The following is a 26,626-nucleotide window of genomic DNA, read 5'->3' as shown; positions in this document are numbered from 1 at the left end:
TCTGCTGCTGCACTGTTCTTTGGCCCCATAGGCTGACAGCCTTCAAGGCAGCTGCTGCCCCTTTCAGTAGGGTAAAGGCATGAGGCAGTGATCACAGACACCTGGCTATGGCTTACAGCAGAGTCACACAACTGTATGCACAAAACAGTAGTGAAAGAGCAAGAGCTGGAAAGATTCTAGTTTGGGCCCAAATCACTAGTCATTTCACTTTATGAATAAAAGCAAATGCTTTATAAGCTTACGTTATTTACAATGCTCAGGTTTTTTCAAATACGCACCCAATGCTGAGGACCACCACACCACAGGGAACAGTTCAATGAACTATATACAGAATTTACAAGGAAGTTTACATGATAATCTACATTCCATAACAAATTTACCTTTGTATTTTCCACTTGCTTTTAACAGACAGATATATGTATTTTTTTTTCTGTCCTCTTTATCCAGGTCACTGCTGATTGAACCAACATGAACAAATGCTTGCAGATTCCTTTACCCCTTTCCTGGCATATATGATTATACTTTGTTTAGGAAACAAATGATGGCACATCAGCCTCTGGCAAGATTCTGCTCAACTCTTGACATAAGAAGTGGTGGAGACCATTTCCTTCTGGAAGTATTATCCCTGTATCCTTCTTGTATAACTTGGCAGATTGTAATTGAGCTCTTTTTAAATGAATATTTATAACATAGTCATTGATTTTAGAAAGATGGAATTTAGTCAACATTTCTATGGCTTGTTTTTAAGGAAAGCCCATCCTTGGATCCTTAAACATTATTTTTTCTCTCTGCACCACATTTTTCTGTTTGCATTTTAAAGATCTACCATTGACTGTAATACACAATAAAGATGGCATGTACACGGACACAGATTATTCATTCAGCAGAAGTACCAGTCAGCCACGGTTTCTATTTGGCAATAGAGGATGGAGACAATAATCCTGGACGACTCAAGTGAAAACAGACCTTTACCTGAGTCTTTGCCTCAGAGAGCTGCTAAGTGTAAGGAACATCACCTCCCACATTTTAAGCCAAGGAAGAATAGGAAAAAAAGGATGAGCGTGTCATCATAAATTGTCAAGTAAAAGATGGGATGTCTGCTGGGTCCACAACAGGTTAAGTCTACAAAACACTCTGTCTCACAGGTGTACTGTGAAACTTGGGCTTCCTGGACACAAATGAGGCATTAGAGAATGAATCTATCCAATTTTCAGCTTCTTCTCCTTGATGCAGGGGATTATAGCTACTTTCAGAGCAAAAAGAAAACAACTCAATAATAGTTAATTAGTAACCTTTGTATAATGTAACCTGAATCATTCCCGAATGGAGGCCAGTGTGAGGGCAGTTAAGGATGTTTCATTACTTTTATGTACATCATTTTGGGCAAGACAAGGGACAGAGCCAGAGAAATAAGGTCCCCCCCCCATCCCTTGCCCCCTAGTTTGACCCAGGAAGGGAGTTCAAACCAGGACTGCAGGAGAAGAGTCAGGAGGAAAGTGTTTGTTTAGCAGGTGCTCAGAAGTTAGGACAGAGATCATGAGCCATAAGCATGGCAGCTTTTCAATTCTGTTGGCTTCCATGGCCTCTGAATAAAAGCTGTTTGATAGGATTTGCATAATGGTGGTTAGAATCCTGTACTGTTCAGATAGTGATACCATTTCATGCCCAGTGGGCAATTCAGGCTTAACCATTTTACATTTTACAAAGGTTAACATGTAAGAGTTCAAAATGTTTTTTTTTCTTTTTTTCTGCAGAAGATGCTTTATATCTAAAACCACAGCAAACCACTTTATGTTTTAAAAAGGAAAATTATAACAAAACCACAAATTGCTGCTATCTTTTCCAAGAATATCTAAGCAGATAAAGAGAAATTGTTTTGTTAAGAAAAAGAGATTACATATACTTCCTTTCTGACTTAGTATTTCATTCTTAAAAGCTTTTTAAAGAGCTTTGATAGTAGAATGATTCATTTCTTTTGAGCATCACCCCCCAATTTCCCTTCCTATGTTTAAAATAAATGGCTGCACAGTTAGTTCCTGGGTGGTCACTGGTAATAGGAACCTTTGATCACAGACATGATGACATTCTAGTCTAGCCTTTCTGGGCATCACACACAGTAAAGCATCTCAGACTGCTGGAGATCAAGCAGAGTGCCACACTGATGACCACAGGCTGAAGATAACTCAGCCAGGGAATTATGTTCACACAACTGAAAAGCTAAACGAAAATTTGGTCCTTATCACCCTAGCAATTCATCATGAACCACCGAGATCATTTTTCAGGTAAAGTGGGGTTTCTCTATATTTTTGCTGATGTGTATTATCACCTTCAACCACACTCATTTATTTATTTAAGGGTTCTCTTTTCCTCCTGTTTTCTCAAAGAATATCCCATATTCTCCCCTTGGGCTCATTAGTAGGAATTCTAGCCTTGTTGTTTTCCCATTATGACTATCATTTCTATCAGCTCACAGTACTCTGCACACAGATTTTCCTCTCAGCTTTAGGTGAACACCAGACCATCAAATGAGGCAGTCATCCTGATGACTCCTTTAGCTCTTCTGCACATGCATGGATCATGTACCAAATGACCTCCATTCATGGTTGGTCAATTTCCAGTTTCACTCAACCTTACACATAGAACTTTTACATAGACTGAACGAAAATGAGGTTCTAATGACACGAAATGGGAAGAACTCAACTGCAGCTTGTTGGACACGTTTAGAACTATGTTTTACATCACTGAAAGTCATGAGAATTATGACCAAGAATAATACATGAGCAGAGATAAGGCAGAGCAGTAATGACAGTGATTGATGAGTGTAGACACAGTCTACACTTCAGGGACTGGTATGCATGTCCTTTTGTCACTGTTGTTTTTATGTGTGATTTTGCTACTTTAAAAGTTTTTCTTAAAATGGAAATCTGGCTTCGGAGGGCACTGACATGGGTAAGTGTGCATATCTCATGCCATTTATCCCATAATTTGAAAGGCAGAGCTCAAGATCTGAACCATCTGTGTGACTGGCTGTCACCATCAGACACTTTCTGGAAGGCTAAGAAATACATACTGGTTGACTTAAAATTTGGCGTTGTGAACAACTGCCCAGGCACCCTTTTCATAATATGTAAGTCTTACCTTCCTTCTCAAGGGAAAATTGCTCCCCACTTTCTTTCTCAAAGCCCAAATTACCCCACCCCATATATCTTTTCCTCTCTCTAAATCAGGAACTTTGGAAATGTGGCAGCATGGCTTCATGCATGGCATCAAGAGATTACTGGCCCATGAAGATCAATCAGGGCTGCTCTTACATGATGGTCAGGAAAGAAAATACTCATTGTCTCCTGAACTCCTTATTCTGAAGAAGTAAAGAAAACATGTTTTCAAAGGCTACAAGTCAGATCAGGCTGGACTCTAATGTTAATTCTGAACATCTGCTGGGAAATCTGAGAGAAGATTTGTGAGGTTGGATAGGGACAGCAGAGTGAGCTTGACCAGTACTTGCTTTGAGCCCCCTCATCTTCCACAGAGCAGAGGAGCCCTTCTAGAAAGGACTTTTAGGAGAACTTGAGAGAGGAGGAGAATCTTCCTTTTCATTTCTCCCTGGAAATCTACAATTTGTCAATGGCTTTATTTGTTATTCTAAGATCCTGAAAACGGTGGTGATTTCTCTTTTTAAACATTTTTGGCAGCATAAGTTGTTACAGTTTACCAGGAAGCAGTATAGGTGGACAAAAAGGTCCTCTTTTGTCTTTACATAATTCAGTAAGTTCCCAGGGGAACTAGGAAATGGTATCTATCACCTATCTGTCTTCTCTCTTTGTATTTGTTTGTAAACAGCAATTAATAGAGCTCTTAAAGAGCTGATAACCTGGACCACAGAAGACTGGAAAAAAATTTTTTTGAAGTAAACATGGTACAATAATAAAAACTGATATGTGAGACCTAAACCCAACTGAATGGCTGAATTGCTCACCTCCAAAAACAGCGGTATCGCTGTTGGGAACCTGTGGGGTTAAAAAACAAGTGAAGAGAAGGTAGTCTAAACTGAATCATGAGGACAGACCTTAGTGTACATAGTAAAGCCAATAAACGACATTAAAAAGAGAAAAAGTGATAGGGAAAAACATTCGAGACCACTTGTCTATGGAGTTCACATCAGTCAAGTCGGGGATCTTGACTTTGAGCTGGGAGGCCCGCCGGCGGATGCGCCCCTTGCCTGGCACCCCGTGTCTGTCCAGCCCGCGCCCGAAGCCCTCGCGGCTGCTTAGTGGCTTTCGGTACTGGATGCTGGCGCTGTCGTAGGAGTACATGGTGGCCTTGGGGTCACTCACTCCGGTGAGAACCTCGGAGCCGCTGGTCTCATTCCTGATTTCCAGGGTGCTGAGGAGAATGTTGCCATGGGCGTCGACCTGAGGGTCAAGAAGACAGCTCAGACACCACTACCAGATGATGTTCAGACATTTTCTGGGTTTCATCTATGCCTGTTAGTGTTGCTGTGACAGGGGCACATTGATCCTTTTCAGTAGATAACTGACTTTATGTGGCTCCTGACAATGGAGATTATCTATCATTTATCTATCTATCTATGTGTCTGTATACCTCTACAACTGCCTGGCTGGCTGTCCATCTGTCTATCTTTCTATCTTTCTATCTAATCTGTCAATTAGCTATTAATTAGTCATCTATCATATTTATCATCTAACTTCTATCAATTTTCTATCATCTATGCTGTATATCAATCATCTATATCAATTATGTGTCTATTCTTTAGCTATCTACCTGGCATCCAACTACTTCTAGCAATGACCTATTTATCTTCTGTTATCGACCAATGACTATCTACCTATCTTGCTCTACTTTGATTTCTTTTGCTGTTATAAAACTTGGGGAGGAATGGGCTTATTTGGTTTACACTTCTAGATCACAGTCCATCAGTGAGGGAAGGCAGGGCAGGAACTCAAGGCAGGAAATTGGGGACAAGAACCATGGAGGAACTCTACTTGCTGGCACATTGTCTGGCTTATGCTAAGCTAGCTTTCTTATAAAGGCCAGGCCCATCTTCCCAGGAATGGTACTACCCACAGTTGGACCCCCACATAAATCATCAAAGACAATTCCTCATAGACATGGTCACAGGGCCAATCTGGTTGGGGAAATTCCTTAGTTGTGGTTCCTTCTTCCCAGGTGACTCTACCTAGGGTCAAATTGGCAATAAAAGCTAACCACCACATATCTCTATTAATGATCATTTATCTATCATCTATCTATCTATCTATCATCTATCATCTATCCATCCATCATCTATCAATCAATCTATCCATCCATCCACCATCTATCCACCATCTATCAATCTATCCATTCATCATCTATCAATCTATCTATCCATCCATCCACCATCTATCATCTATCTATCTATCTATCTATCTATCTATCTATCTATCTATCTATCATCTATCTATCAATCTGTCTATCCATCCATCCACTATCTATCTATCATCTATCTATCATCTATCTGTCGATCTATCATCTATCTATCTATCTATCTATCTATCTATCTATCTATCTATCTATCTATCATCTATCGATTGATCGATCTATCGTCTATCCATCCATCATCTATCAATCAATCTATCCATCCATCTTCTATCTATCTATCTATCTATCTATCTATCTATCTATCTAATATCTATCTATCATCTATCTATCTATCATCTCTCTATCCATCCATCATCTATCTATCTCTATCTATACATCATCTATCTATCATCTATTATCTATCTATCTATCTATCTATCTATCTATCTATCTATCTATCTATCTATCTATCTATCATCTATCTACTATCTATCATCTATCTATCTATCTATCTATCATCTATCAATCTATCTGTCTATCCATCCATCCACTATCTATCTATTGTCTATCATCTATCTATCTATCTATCTATCTATCTATCTATCTATCTTCTATCCATTTATCTTCTATCTGATCAACCAACCATCTGTTTATCTTACTAGCTAAACAGTCATTTATTTAGCTGCTTGTGTCTCACTCACAAAACATTATTTATAATTGATGCAGAAGAATTTAAAATTAGAAACAAAAAGTAAAAATTCATAGTATACTTTTGTAATCACTAATGATTTGCTGGCCTTCCAGTCTTTTTCTAATCATACATACTTACAAACACAGGTCATCCATATATTTCTCTTTGCAAACTTTCTTTTGTCAGTTTTTAATATAACTTAGTCATCGTTCCATGTGAACAGACATCCTTCTGTGATACCATTTACTAATATGTGTACAGATGAACCATAATTAAACTAAGTTCGGTGTTAGTCACTTTTCTGTTGCTGTGATAGAAACACTGACCCAAGCAACTTATAGAAGGAAGAGTTTATTTGAGCTTACGGTTCCAGGGGAATTACAGTCCGTCATGGCAGGGAGGCATGATGGCTGGAGGTGGATGGACCAGGAACAGAAGAAGCTAAGCTCTCATAGGCACAGGAAGCAAGCAAAAGCTACTGGAGATCTGGCAAGGCTTAAGAACTCTCTAAGCCCACCCCCAGTGACATGCTTCCTCCAGGATAGCCACACTTTCTAAAACCTCCCCAAACAGCGCCATCATCTCGGGACAAAATGTCCAAATACTTGGAGCCTACCGGGGACATTTTCATTCAAACCATCACAGTTCATTATTAGATGTTAAAGTGGCTTTATTTCCATAGCTTTATAAAACAAGCCTGGAACAAATACCTTTTAGTCAAATTATTGTGTAGACCCATTATTTTTTCAGCAGGCTAAGTTGCCAGAAATGTAATTAATGGTTCAAAAATATGCCTGATCATATATGTATTTTTAAAGCTTGTTCCTCCACTTCTCTTTACAGGTACTTCCTCCCATTCCAGTGACACCTTACCCTGGCTTCCTGGTTCTTCACTATGCTATGCTAACACATGCACTTTTGGAACTACAGGATATGTGGGAACATTTTGGTCTAAAGTGTGGCTTTGTTCAACTCAATTTGTAGACCTTGCAAACTGATTTTTTTGGGAGGTATAGAGCTCATAAGTGCACATAAACATGAAATACTTCCAAGAACCGTATGTCAAGATAGGCTGTCAATTCAGCTGATAGGGAAGGAGGGGCAGATCAAAGCAGCTTTTGTGGCCCTGAGTGAGGAAGTCAAAGATGTAGGAGAATGCCAGAATGACTTCTGAACTGGAAAGTTCACACATGGAAGACTGGGAAGACGACTGTTTCTGAGTGGTAGTGACATCTGACAGAGGGATGTGTTTCCCATTACATCAATTGCTATTAAGTAATGGAAAGCTCACTGTGGGACTCAGGCTCTGGCTTTCATGTATGTTCACATCATATATAAGTCTACAGTTGAAAAAGTCATGCCTATGAATCTGTGAAGTTGAAGTGATAGGGATAAGTACTTTCACATGATGACTTTTCTAGGTGTGCAATAGTTAAGAAAAACATAAATCAAGGATTTATGCCTTTGAGAGATACATGTCTCATTGGAGACTCATGACTAAAGCATAATAGTGGGAATCACAAAAAGTTTCTAACAAAATGCTAATGGTACAGTGTAGACCACAGTAAGGGCTTCACCACAGTGAGAAAGCATTACAGGTTACAGGAAGCTTTGTGAGAGCAGGGGCTGCTGTGGATTCTGAGAGGTTATGGTGATGACACAGTAAAGGACTGAAGGTTGAAAGCTGTGTTCTTATCTTGGTTTTGTTATTAACTGATGCACAGTGATCTGGCTTACTCTGGTTCTTAAAATTCTCTTGTATAAATAGATGTTTTTCCCTATGTAATCTTAAGGATTTTTTCCAATCTTTAGCAGTCTTTGATTATGAAGTACATTCTAAATAGTAGGTATAGCACTGTAAAAAAAAAAAACCCTAAAAACTTGTAGAACTGAATCCCTTATCTATGTTGTATGCATTGTGAAGTTAAATTATTATGAACATGTAGCTAAATAAGTTGATAGAAGCTAGATAAGCCAGTGATGTATGCAGGTGTTTCTCATAAAACAAGAGGTCGGAGTATGTTTTATCATATTTTTCTTAACCTTGATGCAGATTCAAATATACCTAAATATTACATGAGGTTCATTAGTTTGTATAAATCTCCCAGAGTAGACTCTATCATTGGGCTAGAGATCACAGTCTTAAGTAGTGTTCTTGAAATGACAAAACTGACTCCATTTTATACTAGCTGACTTGTTTAGTTCTATATTTCTGCCTAGCCCCTACCCCCTGCTGTAACTTCAGTCAGCCATGCAGAATCTGTGCCATGAAGGTTCTACCTGCAGTCTCAGGGGATACATTGTTTCTACAACACTGGGAAACTTACAACTAACTTGGTAGTAGTCCTTTCATCCAGCTATGCCTGTATCTCTATGGAACCCATTGTTTCTGCAATACTGAGAAACTTGTTTTTCCTAACCAAAATTTTGTTAACTGAAAACCTCTTTGTTAACTTACCTGCCCCTAGTTTGGTGTAACTGTGGTGATCTGATGTATCTATGGTTATGAGCTTTGCCTGTGGCATGATGTAATTGTGTTTTAGGCTTTATAAACCCTGCTCTGCTTCTCCTCAGGGTGCACTTACATACATGCAGGCAAAACACTCATACACATAAAAATAAAAATAAATAAATAAAATATTTAAAATAATGATTACAGTTCTACAACTTGCTATGAAATTTGGTCTTGTTTCTTTATCATTATATCAACATAACCATGTTCTTTTAAAGGAAAATTTAAGAAAATCCATATAAAAATGTCCATTGGTCTTTCACATCTGCAGAATTACCAATAAGTCATGCTGTACTGTGCCTCACCTATAAGTCATGCTGCCTAGATGAGGAACCATCAATATCTAAGTGGAGCATGACTCAGACACTGGGGATTTTTTTTTTTTGGTCTTTCTGAGACAGGGTCTCCCTGTAGTCCCAGTTGACCTGGAACTCCCTATGTAGACCAGGTTGGCCTTGATCTCACAGAGATCTGCCTGCCTCTGCCTCCCAAGTGCTGGCATTAAAGGTATATACCACCAGGCCTGGCTAACACGGGGTTTTAAAGCCTCAAGACAGACATAATGAAAGCAAATGAGAATTTGAACATGATGGATCTTTTTGGCAAGTATAGATTGTTAGATTTTCTGAAGTGTTGCTGATGTTGACATAACTGTTCAACGGGATAATCACACTCTGCTCCCTTAAGCCATCCTAATGGAAGAAAATTCCTATCCTAATTTCCAGGAGCAAAGTGACTCAGGATCACATCTAGCTTCTTTTTTCCTCTCACTGCTCTGCACTGACCATCTACTAGATACATTTAGAAGCAAGCAGACATGGCTTCATGTTTTCTGGACATTCAATTGGCTCACAGAGCAGGTACAGTGTTAGACTGTAGTGTTGAGGATCTGCATGTTGCACCTTGCTGCTCTTGTGGATAGGGGCTGTAGTTGTTTATGGGTTCCAGTGACTGCGAGGTACCTCTGTTTGATAATGCACAGAATGACAGCACTGTATTTACAACAGTCCTCAAACTAGCATAACTTCTTATTTCAAGTTTAGAGCATCATCAAACCTAAATCTATAGAAAATGAACATTATTGCTTGGTCTTCAGGACATCCCATGTTCTTCTACATCAGACAGATGATCCAAATGTACAGTTTACATGATGAATACAGGGAAGCAGAGCATGGGGTTCTAGATCTGCAGCACCAAGGGCTGGTACTGCTCCACCCGCACCTCCCCCTTTTCTAGACAAACTTATTTTCTGTGCTGCAAGAGGTAATTGTAGGTGGAAGATGGATAACATTTAAAATGCCATTCATTCACTCCTTCATTTGTTCAGTAAATGTTTACAGAGTGACTGCTAAGCTTTGGGCACTGTGCTGGATGCTGCTGCAGGACATCATGTCCCCCATGTCAGAAATGAAAAGATCTCAACGAGTATAGCTTTAATATTGCATTCTCCTATACAAACACTGAAGCTCCCTCTCTTGATTGAGGCTATTGGTGCTTTTTCCACCTGCCCTTTTGAAGTGTGTTCCCTTGTGAGTGTGAGGTCCCCTTCTTGCCTGCTGAGCCTTCCTATTATCTTCCTCCCAGATGGCCATGTTACTTTGTGTGGAGCCAGCTGACCACAAGCAAATGGAAGGGCTCAAATGTGAAGGAAAGCCCTAGAGTTTACTGCATAAAGACCTGTGGTGGGAAGGAATAGCTGACTTCTGGGTGCTGAACACTCTTCATCTTGCCTGAAGCATAGGGTTTGTAAAACACAGCTTGCTTTTAAATTCTACATCTGGGAATATAGTGGTCAACAAAGCAGACACGGTTCTTAAAGTTTTGGCACTTATGTTCCCACATTATTAAGGAGGATAACAATCAACAATTCCTTTCCTAGCAACAATTTCTTTAACAATCAGCCAGCAATAAAAAGAAAACAAAACATCTCTATCTCTGTTTATCTACCCATCTACTATCTCATTGTATTTAGAAAATGTAATCCCGGGCTAACTTAGTGATTTTTACATACTTTTATTTATGGTCATGCTCATGTTTTATTATAATAAGTGATAATTCAAATGAAATTACATTTTCTTATCTTCTCTTGGAACTGACTACAGAGCAGCCTACGGCATGTCCCTGTGTGGACATTTAAAGGCACCTCAATCTCAAAAGGAGCAAAGTAGATCTCTTGGTCATCTCTCTTTCTGCTCTTTCCCTTTGAGTGCTCCATTATAGTGTCACTTCAGTAGAGCAGATTCTGTCTTCTTCAAACTGGGAAAGGTGCTTGGCGCAAAGGAGTAATTGAATGAATGAACAAGTAAATGCCAGTATTAGTAGTAAAAAGGGCGTGGTGGTTCATTTTATGTGCCAACTGGGCACTAACCTTGACATCGTAAGTTATTTTGTAGAGGTGTCATGATTTATGACAGTAATTAAAGGCCACTACATTTGATGATGTGAGTGGGTCTCATGCCATATCATTTGACACCCTTTAGAGCAAACATGGAGGATTCCTAGGGAAAAAGATGTGAGCCTCAAAACTGTAATATAGAACATGTACCCAGGGTTCTAGCATATCCGACAGATTTAGGACTCAAGTTCAGCTGAGTTTCCAGCCTAAACATGCTGTACAGATTTCAGACTTGATAGCTCCTCAAACTGCATAAAATATTTCCTTAAAACACACCTTTAAGAACTTTTATTTGCTTATTTTTATTTTATGTGTTTTGGAGCGTAAGTGCACCCATGTTGTGCAATGCCCATGGAGGTCAGAAGAGGAGGGCATCAGATCCCCTAGAATTAGAGTTATGGATGGTTGTCAGCTGCCACGTGGATACTGGGAATCAAACCTGGGTCCTCTGCAAGAGCAGTCAGTGCTCTTAATTGCTGAACCATCTCTTCAGTTCCCAAACAAACCTTTTTATATGGTGTTGGTTCAATTTATATTGGTTGTTTTTCTCAAGAATTCTGACAGATAAAAAGGGTCTGGACAAAAATCATGATGATGGATCTAAAAAGACCGAAGTGCAGAACACAGTGATGCAACAGCTGTTTCTTCCCTCGACAGCAATTATGAAGAAATGTGCAAACTTATTTCTAGCTTGGTTCAGCCTCTCTCTCTCTCTCTCTCTCTCTCTCTCTCTCTCTCTCTCCCTCAATATCCCCAAACAGCATCTTAGGTTGTGAAAATGTTACCACTCACCGAATTTAATTGTCTGGATATTTTCACTTTGTAAGTATAGCAGAACTCATTTCAGTGTAATTGAAATCAAATATAATCTTGTTGGTAGTGGCAGTTTTAAAGCCTCATTGAGGCATAACTTCAGGCTCAATTCATGTTGCACACAGTATGTTATTTCCTTCTTGCCAGCCAATTCAAGAGGAGATTCATATCCACTGAGTGGTTCCAAATGGCAGAGCAAGAAGCCTGGTAGAGTGAGGTGACAATGGCTATAGCCTGAACTAATGCACCATCCTTGAGCAGCTTCCAGTCTGCTTGACAAAAGCGTCCAGTGCCTGCAGTGGCCTCCCTATGTAGCCAGTAGACAGCCTGGAAGGCCGCAGCCTCCACCCTCTTCCTCCCTTAGAATGTATCCTAGGCAGATGCTTACCGCATCACCTGTGCTCACTCTGACCACTAAGCCAAATCCCATGACTTGGAATTCCTTTTCTGGGATCTGGATCTGGAGTTGTTGAGAGCCTCTGCTCTTGGTTTGTACATTTCCTTGCATGGATAACTACTGGCAGAAATGAAAACTTTACTGTCATTTTGAGAAAGAATAGATGGTCAAGTACAAACCTGTACACGCTTAAACAAATGTGTTCTATATTCTTTCAGAAGATAGAAGAAAAGGATAGAGATGAAATGAAACCACTGCAATGTTTTCTAGAACATTGCAGTCACCCCACATTCCTTTCACATTTCTCCCCTTTTGTATTATTATATTAGCAAGCACAAATGGCTCCACTTTTAAATGTATCTTGATCCTGACCACTCCTCTCCACTATAGCTTCACAGGTGATCTTCCTCTTTCCAGGAATAGAGCCCTGTGCTCTTTTCTATGCAAATCATCAGAGCAATAAGATGTAAATCAGATCGTATCTTCTCCATTCAATTTTTAAAGCTAGTTAAAAAAAGTACATAATGAAATCCAAATTCTCCATACATGTGTGTTGACCTCTGAGGGCACCTCTTGCCCTCATGTCCTGCTATTGGTTCCTTTCAATGCTTCGGCTACTTTTGTGTCCACATATATGGGGCAAGGTCTTGCTGTGTAGCCCAACAGACATCAAATTAGGGATCTTTCTGCCTCAGCCTCCTCAGTGTTAAGATGACAGGTGTGTGCCACCACATCTCTGTCTGGCTCTCCCACTCTCTCTCCTAAGCCCTCAATGCATTTTTACCTCCTAGTACTCTCCTAAAATTTTTCTATCTTAGGTTGTTCCCTAGCTAGGTTCTTACTATTGTCTCTGCAGTGACCATCATCCACCGCCATTTCAACACGTAGTCAACACAGTTCTATACACATTTTTCATTTACCGTAATGGAATGTAAGCTCAGAAGGGCATTTACCTATGGGTGCTCATTACTTTATATCCTCTCGGTCCTCTAGAACTGAGCCTGAGGAGGAATTTAATTAATGTCTGCAGAAGGACGAGGCCTGAAACTCAAACTTTCAGCCATCTCTCTGGGGTGTTTGAATTTCAGTGATCAAGGAAACCCAGGTGGGTAGAATTTCTAGGATCTCTCAAGCAGTGGTTCTCAGACAGGAATGTGTATGAACCAATTGGGAAACTTGTTTTAAAATATCAGGTTTGGAGCCGGGTGTGGTGGCACATGCCTTTAGTCCCAGCGCTTGGGAGGCAGAGGCAGGTGGATCTCTGTGAGTTCCAGACCAGCCTGGTCTACAAAGTGAGTTCCAGGCCAGCTGGGGCTACAGGGAGACCCTGTTTCAAAAGGACCAAAGGGAAAAAAAATGAGGTTTGAATTAATTTTATTCTGTGTCAACGTCTCCCAGTCTGTACTTTGCACAAACATCTCGTGGTGTGGTGCACGCCTGTTGGTTTGCCCTGTAGGCAAGACCTCAAAGAGAGCTGGGACCAGGTTCCAAGGCTAACAGGTGTAGAGCTGATTTCAGTATGGAGCTGTTTACCCTTATTATCCCCATCTTCACATGTATCATACATTCTGGAACTCATCACAGTACACAGCTGATTCACATTTAGAAAGTTGTTTGACAATGTTTGGACTATTTATCACAAAAACAGAAATGGAGGAGAAGAGGCCAGATCACAGAACTGATATCTGATTCTGAAAAGTTCTGTATCTTGATCATTGAGACTGTAACTGCACATTTGGAATGAGTCATTGGTAGATTCCTCAGTGTATCCCATGGTTTTGAGTAGTCTCTAGTCATATACCACCCCTGCATTCATTCCAACTATTTCATTTATTTGTAGGTGGCAGACATTGTAGCCAGTATATACAACAAAAAAGTTCCAGGTTGGTATAGAACTATCCCAGAGGTAGCTTATTTAAAATCTTGTGCTGTGAAATCTATCTTTCAAAACTCTAAATACCGTCCCTCGTTTAAAATAGTGCCTGAGGGGTTCATGAATCTACAGTCTTTATCACCTTGGAGATTGAAACTCTCTTAATGTCTGGATCCAGCATCTGTACTCATATAAAAATGTTTCAGTGCAGCTGGTGGAAATATAAATCAATGTAAGTCCTGAGCTTCTGAAGCATCAATACAGCTATCCCTTGACCTAACTGCCCAGCTGAGGCCATCAAAGTAATATGTAATAATGAACAATGTCACTCCATGCTCCAGGATACAAGGCAAATCCCAGAGATGTCTCAAATGAAAATTCTGAAGGGCAAGACACATATTTCCTTTAAGGTTAGCTTTTTTAGAGCATCACCAAGGAAAAAGGAAGCTCACCCAACCATTATATGGAGAAATTTGATAATGTCTATGATTTTTAAATTTAACCCCAGGGTGGCAGTTTTGAAATATTAGTTTTCATTATTAATTTAACTGCTGGAAATGATGCTCTGAGCAGGTGAAGTTTCTTTTGGTCACATTGCCTCTCTGGTTTAGAAGAGGCAAAGGAAGGTAGGATCTGCCAAATTGAAGCATCTTCAGGATAATTTTAAGTTACATGAGATGGCAACACTGTTATTCCATCTACAGATGAAGAAAGTAAAATCTTAGCCCCGAAACACCTTTGAAGACTATTTTTAATAGTATAAGATACTATTATTCAGAAAGAACACTAGAGATTGATATAACCATGTTTTAAAAAGCATTAAAAATGAAAGAGGGGGGATGGTGAGATGGTTCAGTGATTAAGAACACTGGCTGCTCTTGCAGAGGACCAGGATTTGATTCCCAGCACCTACATGGTGGGTGACAACTGTCTGTAACTTCAGTTCTTGAGAATCTGTCGCCCTCTTCTGAACTCTTCAGGCATTGCATGTCATGGGTGCACTTGCATAGCGTCATACACTTAAAATAAAAATAATAAATAAAAAATATTAAAAAAAATCAAAGAGGAGGGTTCACGGTAGAGTGGTTGTCTAGTATGCGTGAGGCTCAGGATTTGGTCCCCAGTAACACAACACACACACACACACACACACACACACACACACACACACACACACAGAAATGCATGCATGCATGCACATGTGCACACAAAAATTAATAAAAGAACGATCAGCTCTTCCTCACCTAGCAGTAATCAGTTGCTAATATTTCTTCAGCTAAGATTGGGGTCTGGATTGTAAAGATCATTAAGATTGATTGAGATGTTCTGTATAAAATACAGAAAATTCAATAAAAAATAATGAAAGAATAGAAAAGGCAAGATAGTCTGGGGCAGAAACTGAAGTGGATCCTTTTCTTCTTAGTTATTATGAAGGTGCAAGAATTTTATAAAAACATGTCACTGAATACCTTGAATGGACCCTAAAAACCTTTAATGGCAGTCTATCTGGTACTCATGCATCCACTTGAGAGGTACTTCTTTGACTTCTGCTCCATTGTGGCCACTGAGGAAATAATAGTAAATACAGTGGACAGGGACCCTGATGCCTCTTGTTTGTAAGCTGTGTCTAATAAAAGAGAAATGCTAAAGAATAATTACATTAACATATTCACTGCTGTGGAAATCCTACAGGAAAAAAGTATAGCATTCCCTGAGAACAATGGGCCAAGAGAGAACAGGTGTGTCAGTTCAGGCATTCCCCGAAGTGTAGCATTCAAGGTAAGAGCTGGTGCTAATCTGCTCTTTTGTTCTACAGAATGCAGTAATAGCTTGAGTGCAAAAATTCTCGATTTTGTGATTTATATTCATTCTTTTTTTAAAAAATTTTTTATTGTTTTTATTTTATGTATATGAGTGTATTGCCTGCATGTATGTAAATGCACCTGTGTCATGCAATGCCTGTGGAGTTCAGAAGAGGGCATTGGATTTCTCTGGAACTGGAGTTACGCATGGTTGTTAGCCACTACTTGGGTGTTGGGAATCAAACTGGGTCCTCTGTAAGAGCAGACAGTGCTCTTAACTGCTGAGTCATCTCTCCAGTCCCATATTCATTCTTTTTTATAATGTCAATTATTTTCTGAAAATTGCCATCTTCCTTATGCACTGTATCAGTCATTCCCTATTGATTCTGTTTTAACTTGTTTATTTTGAAATTATTATTTCCAGAAATGTACAAAGATAGAACAGACGGATCCCATGGACCTTTATCCAGTTTTCCCACCAATTATACTTTACATAACTATCTTGCAGTGGCAAAACCAGGAAGCTGGCATTGACATAAAATCCATAGTTTTATGTAGTTTATTGTATGTATAGAATCATGTCTCTGGTCCACTGTGGCAAAGAACTTACTCATGCTTTCTCTTCTTAGTGACTCCCACCCATCTCATTCCTTTCCTTACTCTCAAATCTCCTGGCATTCACTAATTTGTTGTCTATTTCTGTAATTTTGTTATTTCAGAGGTACAACCTAAATAGAATCACATAGCATGTAGTTTTTAAAGACTGACTGTCTCTCCACACTCAGTATGATGCCCCTGATACCCATCTGTCACTCTCTCAAGAACTTATTCCTTTTTACTATAGTAGTACTCAGTGGTAAGATTATTCTACAACTTGCTCAATCATTCCCTATTTCAAAATATTTTGTTTATTTCCAATTCTAGGATGACACTTTCATTTCCAATAGACTTTTAAATATATTTAGTTATTTTATTGTGCTTATTTTTCAGACCAACATTTGAAATTTTTTATTTAGACAGGGTCTCACTGTATAGTCCTGGCTGGCCTGGACTCAGAGATCCACCTGCCTCTGCTTCCCAAGTGCTTGAATTAAAAGCATGCACCACCACACCTGGCATTTTGGGACTTTTCAAGTCATATTTTTCTTTTATCTTGATTGTGATGTCATTTTCCTGTTCCTTCTTGTGTTTGTTAATTCTTTTACTATATAGTAGATATTTGAAGTGATGTACTACTGTGGTTTGTGTTATCTTCCCTGAAGAATTTTTAGTTTTGTTTCCTTAGGCACCTTAATTATTAATATATTTTCTAGAATCAATGGAAACTTGATTTTATGTATTGTTAGACTGAGTCTACTTTAGGTTTTCCCCCATTCTTAAGACTTAATTTTTATTCTTCCTAAATTCTGATCATTTGGGTGTTTTAATAGAAAGCCTAATGCATTTACTACATCACCCCAATAGGCTAGAAAACTCTAATTCAATCACTGACTCCCATATTGTGAACAAGAACTGAAATCTCTGGTTTGTGTTTTTGATTTTCAGCATTTAGCTATACTTCCTTCTGAGGCTGTCTTAGGTACTTTTCCTACTGTAATAAAATACCCTGAAAAAGCAGCTTAAGAGGGGAAGGGTGTATTTTGTCTCACAATTCAAGTATAGCCCATCATGGCTGAGAAGTTACTGTAGCAGGTGTTTGGGATGGCTGGTCACATTGCTCCCAAGGTCAGGAAGCAGAGAGTGATGGATGCTCTTCTCAGCTAGCTTCCTTCTTTTTATTCAGTTCACCTGGGGATGGAGTCAGCTTCCTTAGGTCTGTTTTCAAACATCCATTAACCTAATCAAGATAATCACAGGCATGCCTAGAGGCTATCTTAATCTAAATAATCCCTCACAGGTGTGCCTTGAGGCTTGTCTCCTAGGTGTTTTGTCATCCTATCAAATTGGCAATACTAACCATCACAAGGGCTTCTTACTCGCACAATCAAGGGAAGTTTACACTCAGATTTTGAGTATCTGCTGTTTTGAAAATTTCAGGACCTCTAGAAGTGTCAAACTCCATGCTTTTACTCTTCTAATGAACAAAAATGCAGGTTTATGCTGACGTTCTGCTAGGAAAAGCCATGTACACACTGCCTATGGTTCTCACAGTATAATTTTCTCTTCTTTTGAAATGGTGATTCTTTTCTAGTTTTTGTTGTTTTTTTGTTTACTCATGTCTTTAAGCAGAATTTTTAAAAAATTGCTAGTGTTCATAATTTTTATCTATAAGACAGCTTGACAGAAACTCTTCTGTCTTACCTTAAAATACTTCATTTTTGAACTCTGACATTACTTTTGCCTGTTTGTGAGTGCTTCCGAATTCCTCATCCAGCCTTGCATGGTTGGATTTGAGTCTGTGGCTGTAACCACTATGCTGAATGATCTTGTCTCTATTGAGGATCACAGAGTATATTCACTTCCGTTCTCTATTTACGAGGCAGATATCATGTTTTTCTTTGACATGTACTTTTACAGAGTGCTTAGAATAAATAATAATGGATTTGAGTTTGAGTTCTGTCCCAGGTATTCATTATGATTTAGATGTGGTTTATGATGTCTCTCAATGCTTCTTGTCCTCGAATCTCTGTTCTCAGTGTGATGATGTTGGGCAGTAAGATCATTAAGATGTACAGCCTAGCAATAAGTGACTAAATACCTGGAAAGGATGTCCTTTAAAGGCGATGTAGAACCCCTGAATTTCTGCCTGGTTTATTGCTTTGTGATTTTCTCCTACACATACTTTTTCTACTCACCATAGTGGTAGAGTCAGTGTTGTGCTGTTTAGACTTTCGGCCTCCAAAACTGTGAGCTAAATAAACCTCTTTTCTTTATGAGATCAGCCTGCTTCAAGTATTTTGTTATAATCATGCAAAACTAATGCAGTATGCTACTAATCTATGTTGTCTTCAACATAGCTTCTTTAATCCACAATTCTCAAATACATAAAATTAAAACTTGGTTTAGCTTTAGTAATGTCAAGTTAATACTTCATAAACATGCTTTTATACAAAGGTCTTGCCATGTTGCTGATAACTTTAAGAGGTATGTTATTAGCAATATTTAATGCCTTACCTGGACTTTGTTCATCTCCAATTTGTTCTTTTCATTGGCACTCTGATCTTGTTTGCTAGCTCCCTTTTTCTGAGGGCCTTTCCCAAAGAAGATGTAATTTACAAAGGCATATTCCAGCAGAGCCAGAAACACAAACACAAAACAGCCCATCAGGTAGATATCTATCGCTTTGACGTAAGGGATCTTTGGCAGGGTCTCCCTGAGGTGAGTACTGATGGTTGTCATTGTCAGCACCGTGGTGATTCCTGTGAACAGAAAGCGACAGGGCAGCTGACCATACCTCTGTGAGGCTGTCTTTTCTAGTACCAAGAAGCCACATACCATTCTTTTGATGTTAGAACAATGGCAGTTGTATGGTAAGCCTAGGCTAAAGTGCACACATTTCAGGAGACAAAATGGCAGGCTTTCTCCAGATTCCATTACTAAGACAAGATAGACTACATGGTTAATACAGGGCTAATGACAATTTAAAAAACACACAAAAGAAAAAGTGCAGTGAAAAGTCAGATGAAGATTCCAGTGTCAAAAGCAGGGTGGAAGGTGAGAACTGCTTCCTGAAAGTTGTCCCCTGATCTACACACATGCACTGTGTTATCATGTGTGCACAGGTGCACACAACACAGAATTTAAAATTCCCATTGGAAGCCCATTGTCAACCATGTCTCACTCTGCTGAGATATCCTTCCTCCCCTTCTCTCCATTTCTCGGGCATCATCCTTCCTGAATCTGTTCTTGTGACACCAATCACCACAGTGGCCACTATTAGACTGAAAGCTGGTGACCAGTTTGAGGTGATTCGTGGCATTTTCATGAATCTATAATACACTGAAATCACAACTTCATGTTATATTTTAAAGTTATTGCCATTCATGGAAGGTATTGCCAATGGAAGAGACATTTACAAAACTTTACGATTTGCATCAAATATTTCCTAAATATGATATAATCTTGTTGCTTTGGTTTAAAAAATATCACCTCTGTTTTATTGATTCTAGAGCCTTCAAAAACTTGATTCCCTAACATCAGGAAAAAGGTTTCTTGAAAACTTATCTTAGATTTTATTAAAAAGTTTATGACTATAAAAATCACAAAGTGCAGGTAATGTTTTATTTGTGTTGTAAAGTCTAAACATTGTTAATAGTATAATGTTTGTGTTAATGATGGCAATGATGATATAATATTTGGAGGAGTAAGAAAAAAGAAACTGGATATTTATTTATTTTTATTTTATGTGTATGAGTCTTATGCCTACATGTGTGTGAGTGCACCTGTGTCCTGCAGTGCCCTCAAAAGTCAGAAGTAGGTGTCAGATTCCCTGGAAGTGGAGTTATGTTAGCCTTCATGTGGGTGCTGGGATTTGAATCCAGGTCTTCCATAAGAGCAACCAGTGCTCTTCACTACTGAACCATCCCTCTTACCCCAAGAAACTAGATTTTGTGTAGACAGTTTGTGTTGCAACACTAACACCCTACATTTGTATAGTGTATCCTAACAGCCCACTGAGTATGGGGGGAAAGTAAGTACATTTTTCTTATTTTATAGGTGAGTAAAGGAAAATTTTGAGGGTGATCACGGTGGCAATCTCAGCATTTAGGAGGTGATGGCAGGAGAATAAGGGGTTTAAGCCATGCCCTGGATACACAGAAAGTTTGAGGACAGCCTCGGCAACATGACCACATCTTAAAAAAAAGAAAAAAACCAACCAATCAAAAATCCAAGATTAGTTATTTTCCTGTGGGTCACCCAGCTACAGGACAAAAAAGTAATACATTCAACAACAGCATTTAAAATAAGCTAAGAGTTGAGAAGGTAATATCTGAAATATGGTGAAAGTTCTTAAATAATAACAGGAGTTGTAGAAAGGATACAGAAGAGGTAAGCTTGGGAATGAGAGGCAGAAAAATAACAGAAGAAAAGATGGCTTGCACTCACTTGGCAATGGACTACTCTGAGCATGTAGATTTTTTGACTCAACACTTTGCAGTTTTGAAGAATAAACTAAAATATGAGCAATACCATCAAAAGTTAAAGTATATATATTTTTTCAGTTCCACCCATTTACCTGCCAATGTTATTGCTTTGAAAACAGATATGTAAAGAGAACCACAGTGCACAAACTTGCTAGTTTTTTCCTTATGTAGACTGGATATCATCCAGAATTTTCCAAACCACATCATATACACATGGTTATATTCATATTAAACTAATATGCTGCGGATGCATTTGTAATATGATAAATTGTTTTCTTCAGATTTAGACCGTTCAAAAGTTGATGTGAGGCTGTAGGCATGTGACTTTGGGAATCTTATATACTCAGCTGATGGAAATGCCAATTAGTTTAGATATGAAGGTATATACTGGTCTCTTAATCCAACTTAGTAATTTCAGGAGAGAAGAGATGTCATATGGTATCTTAGTCAGAAGTGATATGCCCTTCTCTCTCTCTCTCTCTCTCTCTCTCTCTCTCTCTCTCTTTCTTCCTTCTCTCTCCTCTCCCTCCCTCCCTCCCTCCCCTGCATGAGACTAAAATGATTACTAAAATGCCTGAGTATTAAATAATGAGGTAGACCTGCACATGCCCACATCATCAGACTTACACATTCTACGTCTCCAAAGAACCATTTATAGCCTCAAATACAATGTTTCAGCTTTCAGCAATTACTCAGCCATGGCAAGATTAATTCTGAATTTTGTTCCACCACAAAAGAAACCATTTTTTTAGTGTCTCTTGATCACAGATCATTAATATAGCTGATGAATTGTTTGTGCCTTCTTGAATATAATGAGCTCCATTTAAAGGAGAGACTCAGCTTGATATGTTTTAACTTTAGTTAATCAAAGGAGAGTATTTCCTGACAAGGTCTAGCTTTCTCCAAGTCAGTCTATTTTAAAATGATGAGCTATAAGTGTTTTCCACAGCCAAAGCACGAAACAAAGATGAGTCACCACAAATTTAGGAAAAAATTAGCACAATAAGATTTGAACATATAATTCAAAAGTACTTCTATAATGGGAAACATACAATAAGATTTTTTTTTTGCAAAGTGCTAAAAAGATTTTACATTCATGATAAACAGCTTTATGATTAGTATTAACTTTTATTTTTAAGCACTCTTCTGTGATCTGATTCTTTTGCTTGCTGCATAGTATTCTTGTTTATAATTCCTAACATTGTCAGTGCATTTGGAGATAATATCTGTTAACTCTCTGCAACCCTGGGAATGCATTACCTAGTGCGACTCTGGCTGCAGATGCATCATAGTTGATCCAAAATGACACCCATGACAGAATTGTAATCAGTGTGGAAGGCATGTAGGTTTGTAAAATGAAGTAACCAATGTTTCTCTTCAGACGAAAACTTAGTGATAGTCGTGGATATGCCCCTGAGATGGGAAAAAAGAAAAGAAATTGATTAATGTTTGGTTGGAATCTTTTCCCTTTCATACCACTTGTAAAACATTAGGCCGGAAACAGCCTCACCTGTTGTGAACTCCACCTTCTTGGATACCATCTTGTAGTCAACAATTGAAAACTGAGGGAGCTCGATTTTATTAACCCCAGTTACTGCTCCCTCTCCTCCATTCCAATAAAATTCGATGTCATCTGTGGTATAGCCATCTGAAGTGAAGAAACAGCAGCAGTCACACAGAGTTCAGTTGGTCTAGGAATTCAGTTTAGTCTTCCAGCCAGAGGGAAGATTCCCAGCAAATTAGAGCAAGATAGCATTGCTTTACATTTGGATAACAGATGGATCTCATGTTACGTACTATTTTTGTCAGGTTGGGAGTGGAAGCATTGAGGAAATAGATATGTATGGTTTTAGAGGGCTTAAACTCTTGGTTGTTTAGTGTACCTAATATCACTGCTGCAAATTTATTTTTAATGTGCTTACTGATGGATGTTCTTTTGTTAAAGCAATGGATGACTGCATTTCAGGACTCTGGAAATAGATTTGGGATATGCATTTGTCAAACAACAGAAACAGAAACAAGTCATGATAATCACACATTTGTTAAAAAGAGAGCGGAAAGGAGAGTGGGATGAAATATAGCAGAAGATCAAATTTGTACATCTCTATTAAATGATCAAGACATTAAAAAAGAAATATACATTTCTTTTAGAATGCAGTAATATAAAGGGGGAAAGAGGGATAGAGAGAGGTAAAAAAGGGTGGAGGATAAGAGGCAATGGTGGGGGAGGGAATATAGGGAGGGATAACTAACTCTAAAGGCCTATTGAAAAAGTCATGTGGAAACATACTACTGTGGAAGCTTCCTAAAATTTTACCTGTACATATATAAAAATATTTTCAATACAATTACTGTATAAAGGGGGGAGGATACCCATACTAGACACCACAGACTAATAAATAAAAAGCCCAGTGCCAAGAATGGGTTACGTTTATGGATTTGTTGGAGAGGGGCTCCCGTAGACTCACACACATTACAGGTTACTGTCAGTGCTCTTGGTTACCCTTCAGAACTTGGCAACAAGATCCTACTGATGAAGACACCACATAGTTGAGTCATAAAACATGAAAAAAAAAAGCTGGTATTTACCTGGAAATTTCATTCCTATTGGCTAGCTTTCATAGTGCTAGATGTACACTACTGGAGGAAAAAAGTAATAAACAACGTTGCCCAGATGTGAATCCTAGAGCTACAATAGCAACCTGGCAAAATATGCCCACTGGGTGCAGTAGTGGCATAGGTATTATGGAAGTAACTAATCACTTTATGATTAGATTTAAGGCCTGTTCCACAGATGGAACCCATAACTGGACACGTTATTGAGGCCAAGAACCTGTGGTTAGGCAGGTCATAGGGGAGAACTCACTAGTATTACTTTGCTAATTGGACATAGCCTTAAACTGGCCTCTAATGACTTAATATTATGCCAATAGGTTAGTGCATCTCAAAACCCAGAGAAGCTTCTTCTTGTAGCAGATGGTGATTAACACAGAGACCCAGAACTGATCAAGATTCAGAGAATAAGAGAATGTGAAGTGTTCAGCCCTAAATGGAGCATCTATATCACACCCCCTTCTCCCAAGGCTCAGTAATCCTCACAGAAGAGGAGGCAGACATATTTTAAGAGCCAGATGACTTCAATAAAACAGTTTTCCATACCTGACAGGGCAGTTGCATATATGAACTTAAATACACAAGAGCTGCTCAAGCTCAAGCCAGACAAAATTCCAGAATGGAAGGAGGGTTGGGCAAGAAATTCCACCCATAGCTGAGACAATATTGCCAATTAATAGCTGCTGGGAGAGGGAGACCACCTTTTCTTTAAGGCTGTGGCTCCCGGTATCTTGACTGCCCCAGTGAATGGCTCTAATTCAAGAGCATATGGGCATTACAATTGGATTTGATGGGCTTTTTTTTTTTTTTAAGAGAGCACAAAGTTTTGTGGGAAGTGAATGGGGCAGGGAGGATTGAGTGAAGGAGGAGGTGAATATGATCAAAATGCATTGTATGAAATTCTCAAAGGACTAAAATTTTTTTTTTAAGAGAAGTATATAGACATATCTTTTGATTATAGCTAATATTGCTAGGTGATATATAGGTAAAAATTTAGGCACTATCTGAACTCTTGGTAGCATTTTGATCGCTTCAGATTTAGGAGGGTGTGTTAAGGGAACATAGAGAAGATTAAAGATGGTAGAGGGTCTACCCCTGACCTCAGCATGGAAAGTACCAGGTTGATGGCCTGTTTCCCTCCTCCTAGTCTGTTTCCATTGTCTTGAGCCATGACCATGTGTAAGAGTAATTTTTTTAGAACAACAAAAACGCATGACTGTTTTTAAAATCTAAAAATATTAGATTTAAATGTTTTAAGATCTAAAAATAATTTGACTCATTTAAAAGCCCGCTTTTTTCTTTTTTACCAGACACAACGATGACTTTTTCATTTGCTTTTGATATTCACCTCAAATAAAAATGTATCAAATCTGTCTTTTTATTGGAATTACTGACACTTCTGTATCTAAAATAACCCTATAAGCTCTTTGTAGCATGTATTATGCTGACCTACTTTTGATTAAAGCAGTAACATCTTTCTAGGAGACTTTTTTTTTAAATGTTTAAAATTTGGAAGTTGAATGTAAGTGTCAAATAGTTGCCACCAATTTATTACTTCGGGAATGAAGCAAATTTGAAGCTAGTCTTTCTCCTGGCCCCTATCATTTGTATGTGTTTGAGACAGAACAAGTTCTTTTGACTTTATTTCTTTAAAAAGTTCCAATTCGTTTAAAAATCTTTTTAAAATTCCTATTCCAGAACTTGTTGAACTGTTCAAATATAAAACATGAGCTGTTTTATATTTGCTACTTTGTAATGTTACCACTTACTGTGATATATTATATTTAATTTCTCATTAAGCCATCCCCTTGTAGGTCTAATTAATTGCCCTATCTCCAAAGGGTAATATCTATATTTAATAATTTACCTACAATGACCCAAATATAGAATGAGAGTACAATATATTTACTGCTACTGGTGTAATGGTGCATGCCTTTAATACCAGCACTCAGGAGGCAGAGACAGGCAAATCTCTGTGCAATAGAGGTCAGTCTGGTCTATATAGCAAATTCCAGACCAGCTACAGCTATGGGGAAACCCTATCTCAAAAACAGAAAAAAGAAGATATTAACTGTTATAATTAATTATATATAAGAGGTCAGGTGACCCTCTTTACGTATTGGGTTTAACACAATCTCTTGGGACTAATTGATATATTGGGAATTTATTTTAAGCTTGGCTAAGAATCTGTGACATGGATCCTTAACATCTTCTTGAATATCTGGTAAGAATCCTAGAACATCTTCACAGAAGACAGGTAGAAAGACAGGTGAATAGATAGGTGGATGGATGGATGGATCGATGGATGGATGGATAAATAGACAGACAGATAGATAGGTAAATACATAGACAGATAATCTCCACATCTAGTAATAAAACAAGCTGTTAGCTAACTTTAGGTATCAGTTAACTATGTAATAGATTACAACCTCTAGGTGGTACTTAAGGTGTAGAAATCTAAGGCAAAACATGCAAGTGCAATAGATTTATGTGAGCCACAAGTGGTTTGCAGTTTGGGGTTGCGAGGAGTGAAACGCCAAATCAACATTCCTGTTATCTCTGGACAGCAGCAGAATGCTAAATATAGTTAGAGTAAGACAACCAGTCAATGCAGATTTTAATAGTTATAATAGTTCCTCCCCTATGTGAAATTTCCCTTTCTACAGTCTAAGTGGCCCAGTTAACTGCAGACTGAAGATATCAAGTGGAAAATTCCAGATATAAACAATGCATGAGATTGAAATTGAACACCAGTCTTAGCAGCTCTATGAACTCTCCTGCTTTCCTTTTTATTGCACTCAAGATGTGCATCATCTCTCTGTCTAGCACATCCATGCTGAACTGTTTATGTTGACCGCTCATTTGTTACAAAGTAGTCATATCAGTTATCGGATCAACTGTCTCAGTACTGCAGTGCTAACATTCAAGTATCCCTTATTGATGGAATGAGACTATATTTACATAACTTTTATTACAGTTTATTATAGTTGTGATATTTTATAATATATTTCAAATTTAGAATTGTTTACAATGTATTATGAGTTATTGTTTATTTATTCTTTTGCCCAATGCCTAATTTTTAAATTAA

At 38.5% G+C, this 26,626-nt stretch overlaps 1 protein-coding gene across 1 annotated transcript in view; it reads right to left on the bottom strand.

The window, feature by feature from the left end:
• Positions 1 to 1,836: 1,836 nt before the first annotated feature.
• Gabrb1 (gamma-aminobutyric acid type A receptor beta1 subunit) overlaps positions 1,837 to 26,626 on the bottom strand; it is a 388,517-nt gene continuing 363,727 nt past the window's right edge. Inside the window, exons 6-9 of the mRNA XM_008837693.2 lie at positions 22,436 to 22,573; positions 22,186 to 22,338; positions 18,956 to 19,200; positions 1,837 to 4,412 (exon numbers count right to left, since the gene is read on the bottom strand). Of these exons, the coding sequence (XP_008835915.1) occupies positions 4,068 to 4,412; positions 18,956 to 19,200; positions 22,186 to 22,338; positions 22,436 to 22,573 (881 nt within the window). The 3' untranslated portion in view covers positions 1,837 to 4,067. The remainder of the gene's footprint in view (positions 4,413 to 18,955; positions 19,201 to 22,185; positions 22,339 to 22,435; positions 22,574 to 26,626) is intronic.

The sequence above is a fragment of the Nannospalax galili genome, unplaced genomic scaffold (genome assembly GCF_000622305.1).
Source record: "Nannospalax galili isolate Female #2095 unplaced genomic scaffold, S.galili_v1.0 scaffold318, whole genome shotgun sequence".
NCBI classification, from domain to species: Eukaryota; Metazoa; Chordata; class Mammalia; order Rodentia; family Spalacidae; genus Nannospalax; species Nannospalax galili.
This window is presented reverse-complemented; position numbering and strand designations above follow the sequence as displayed.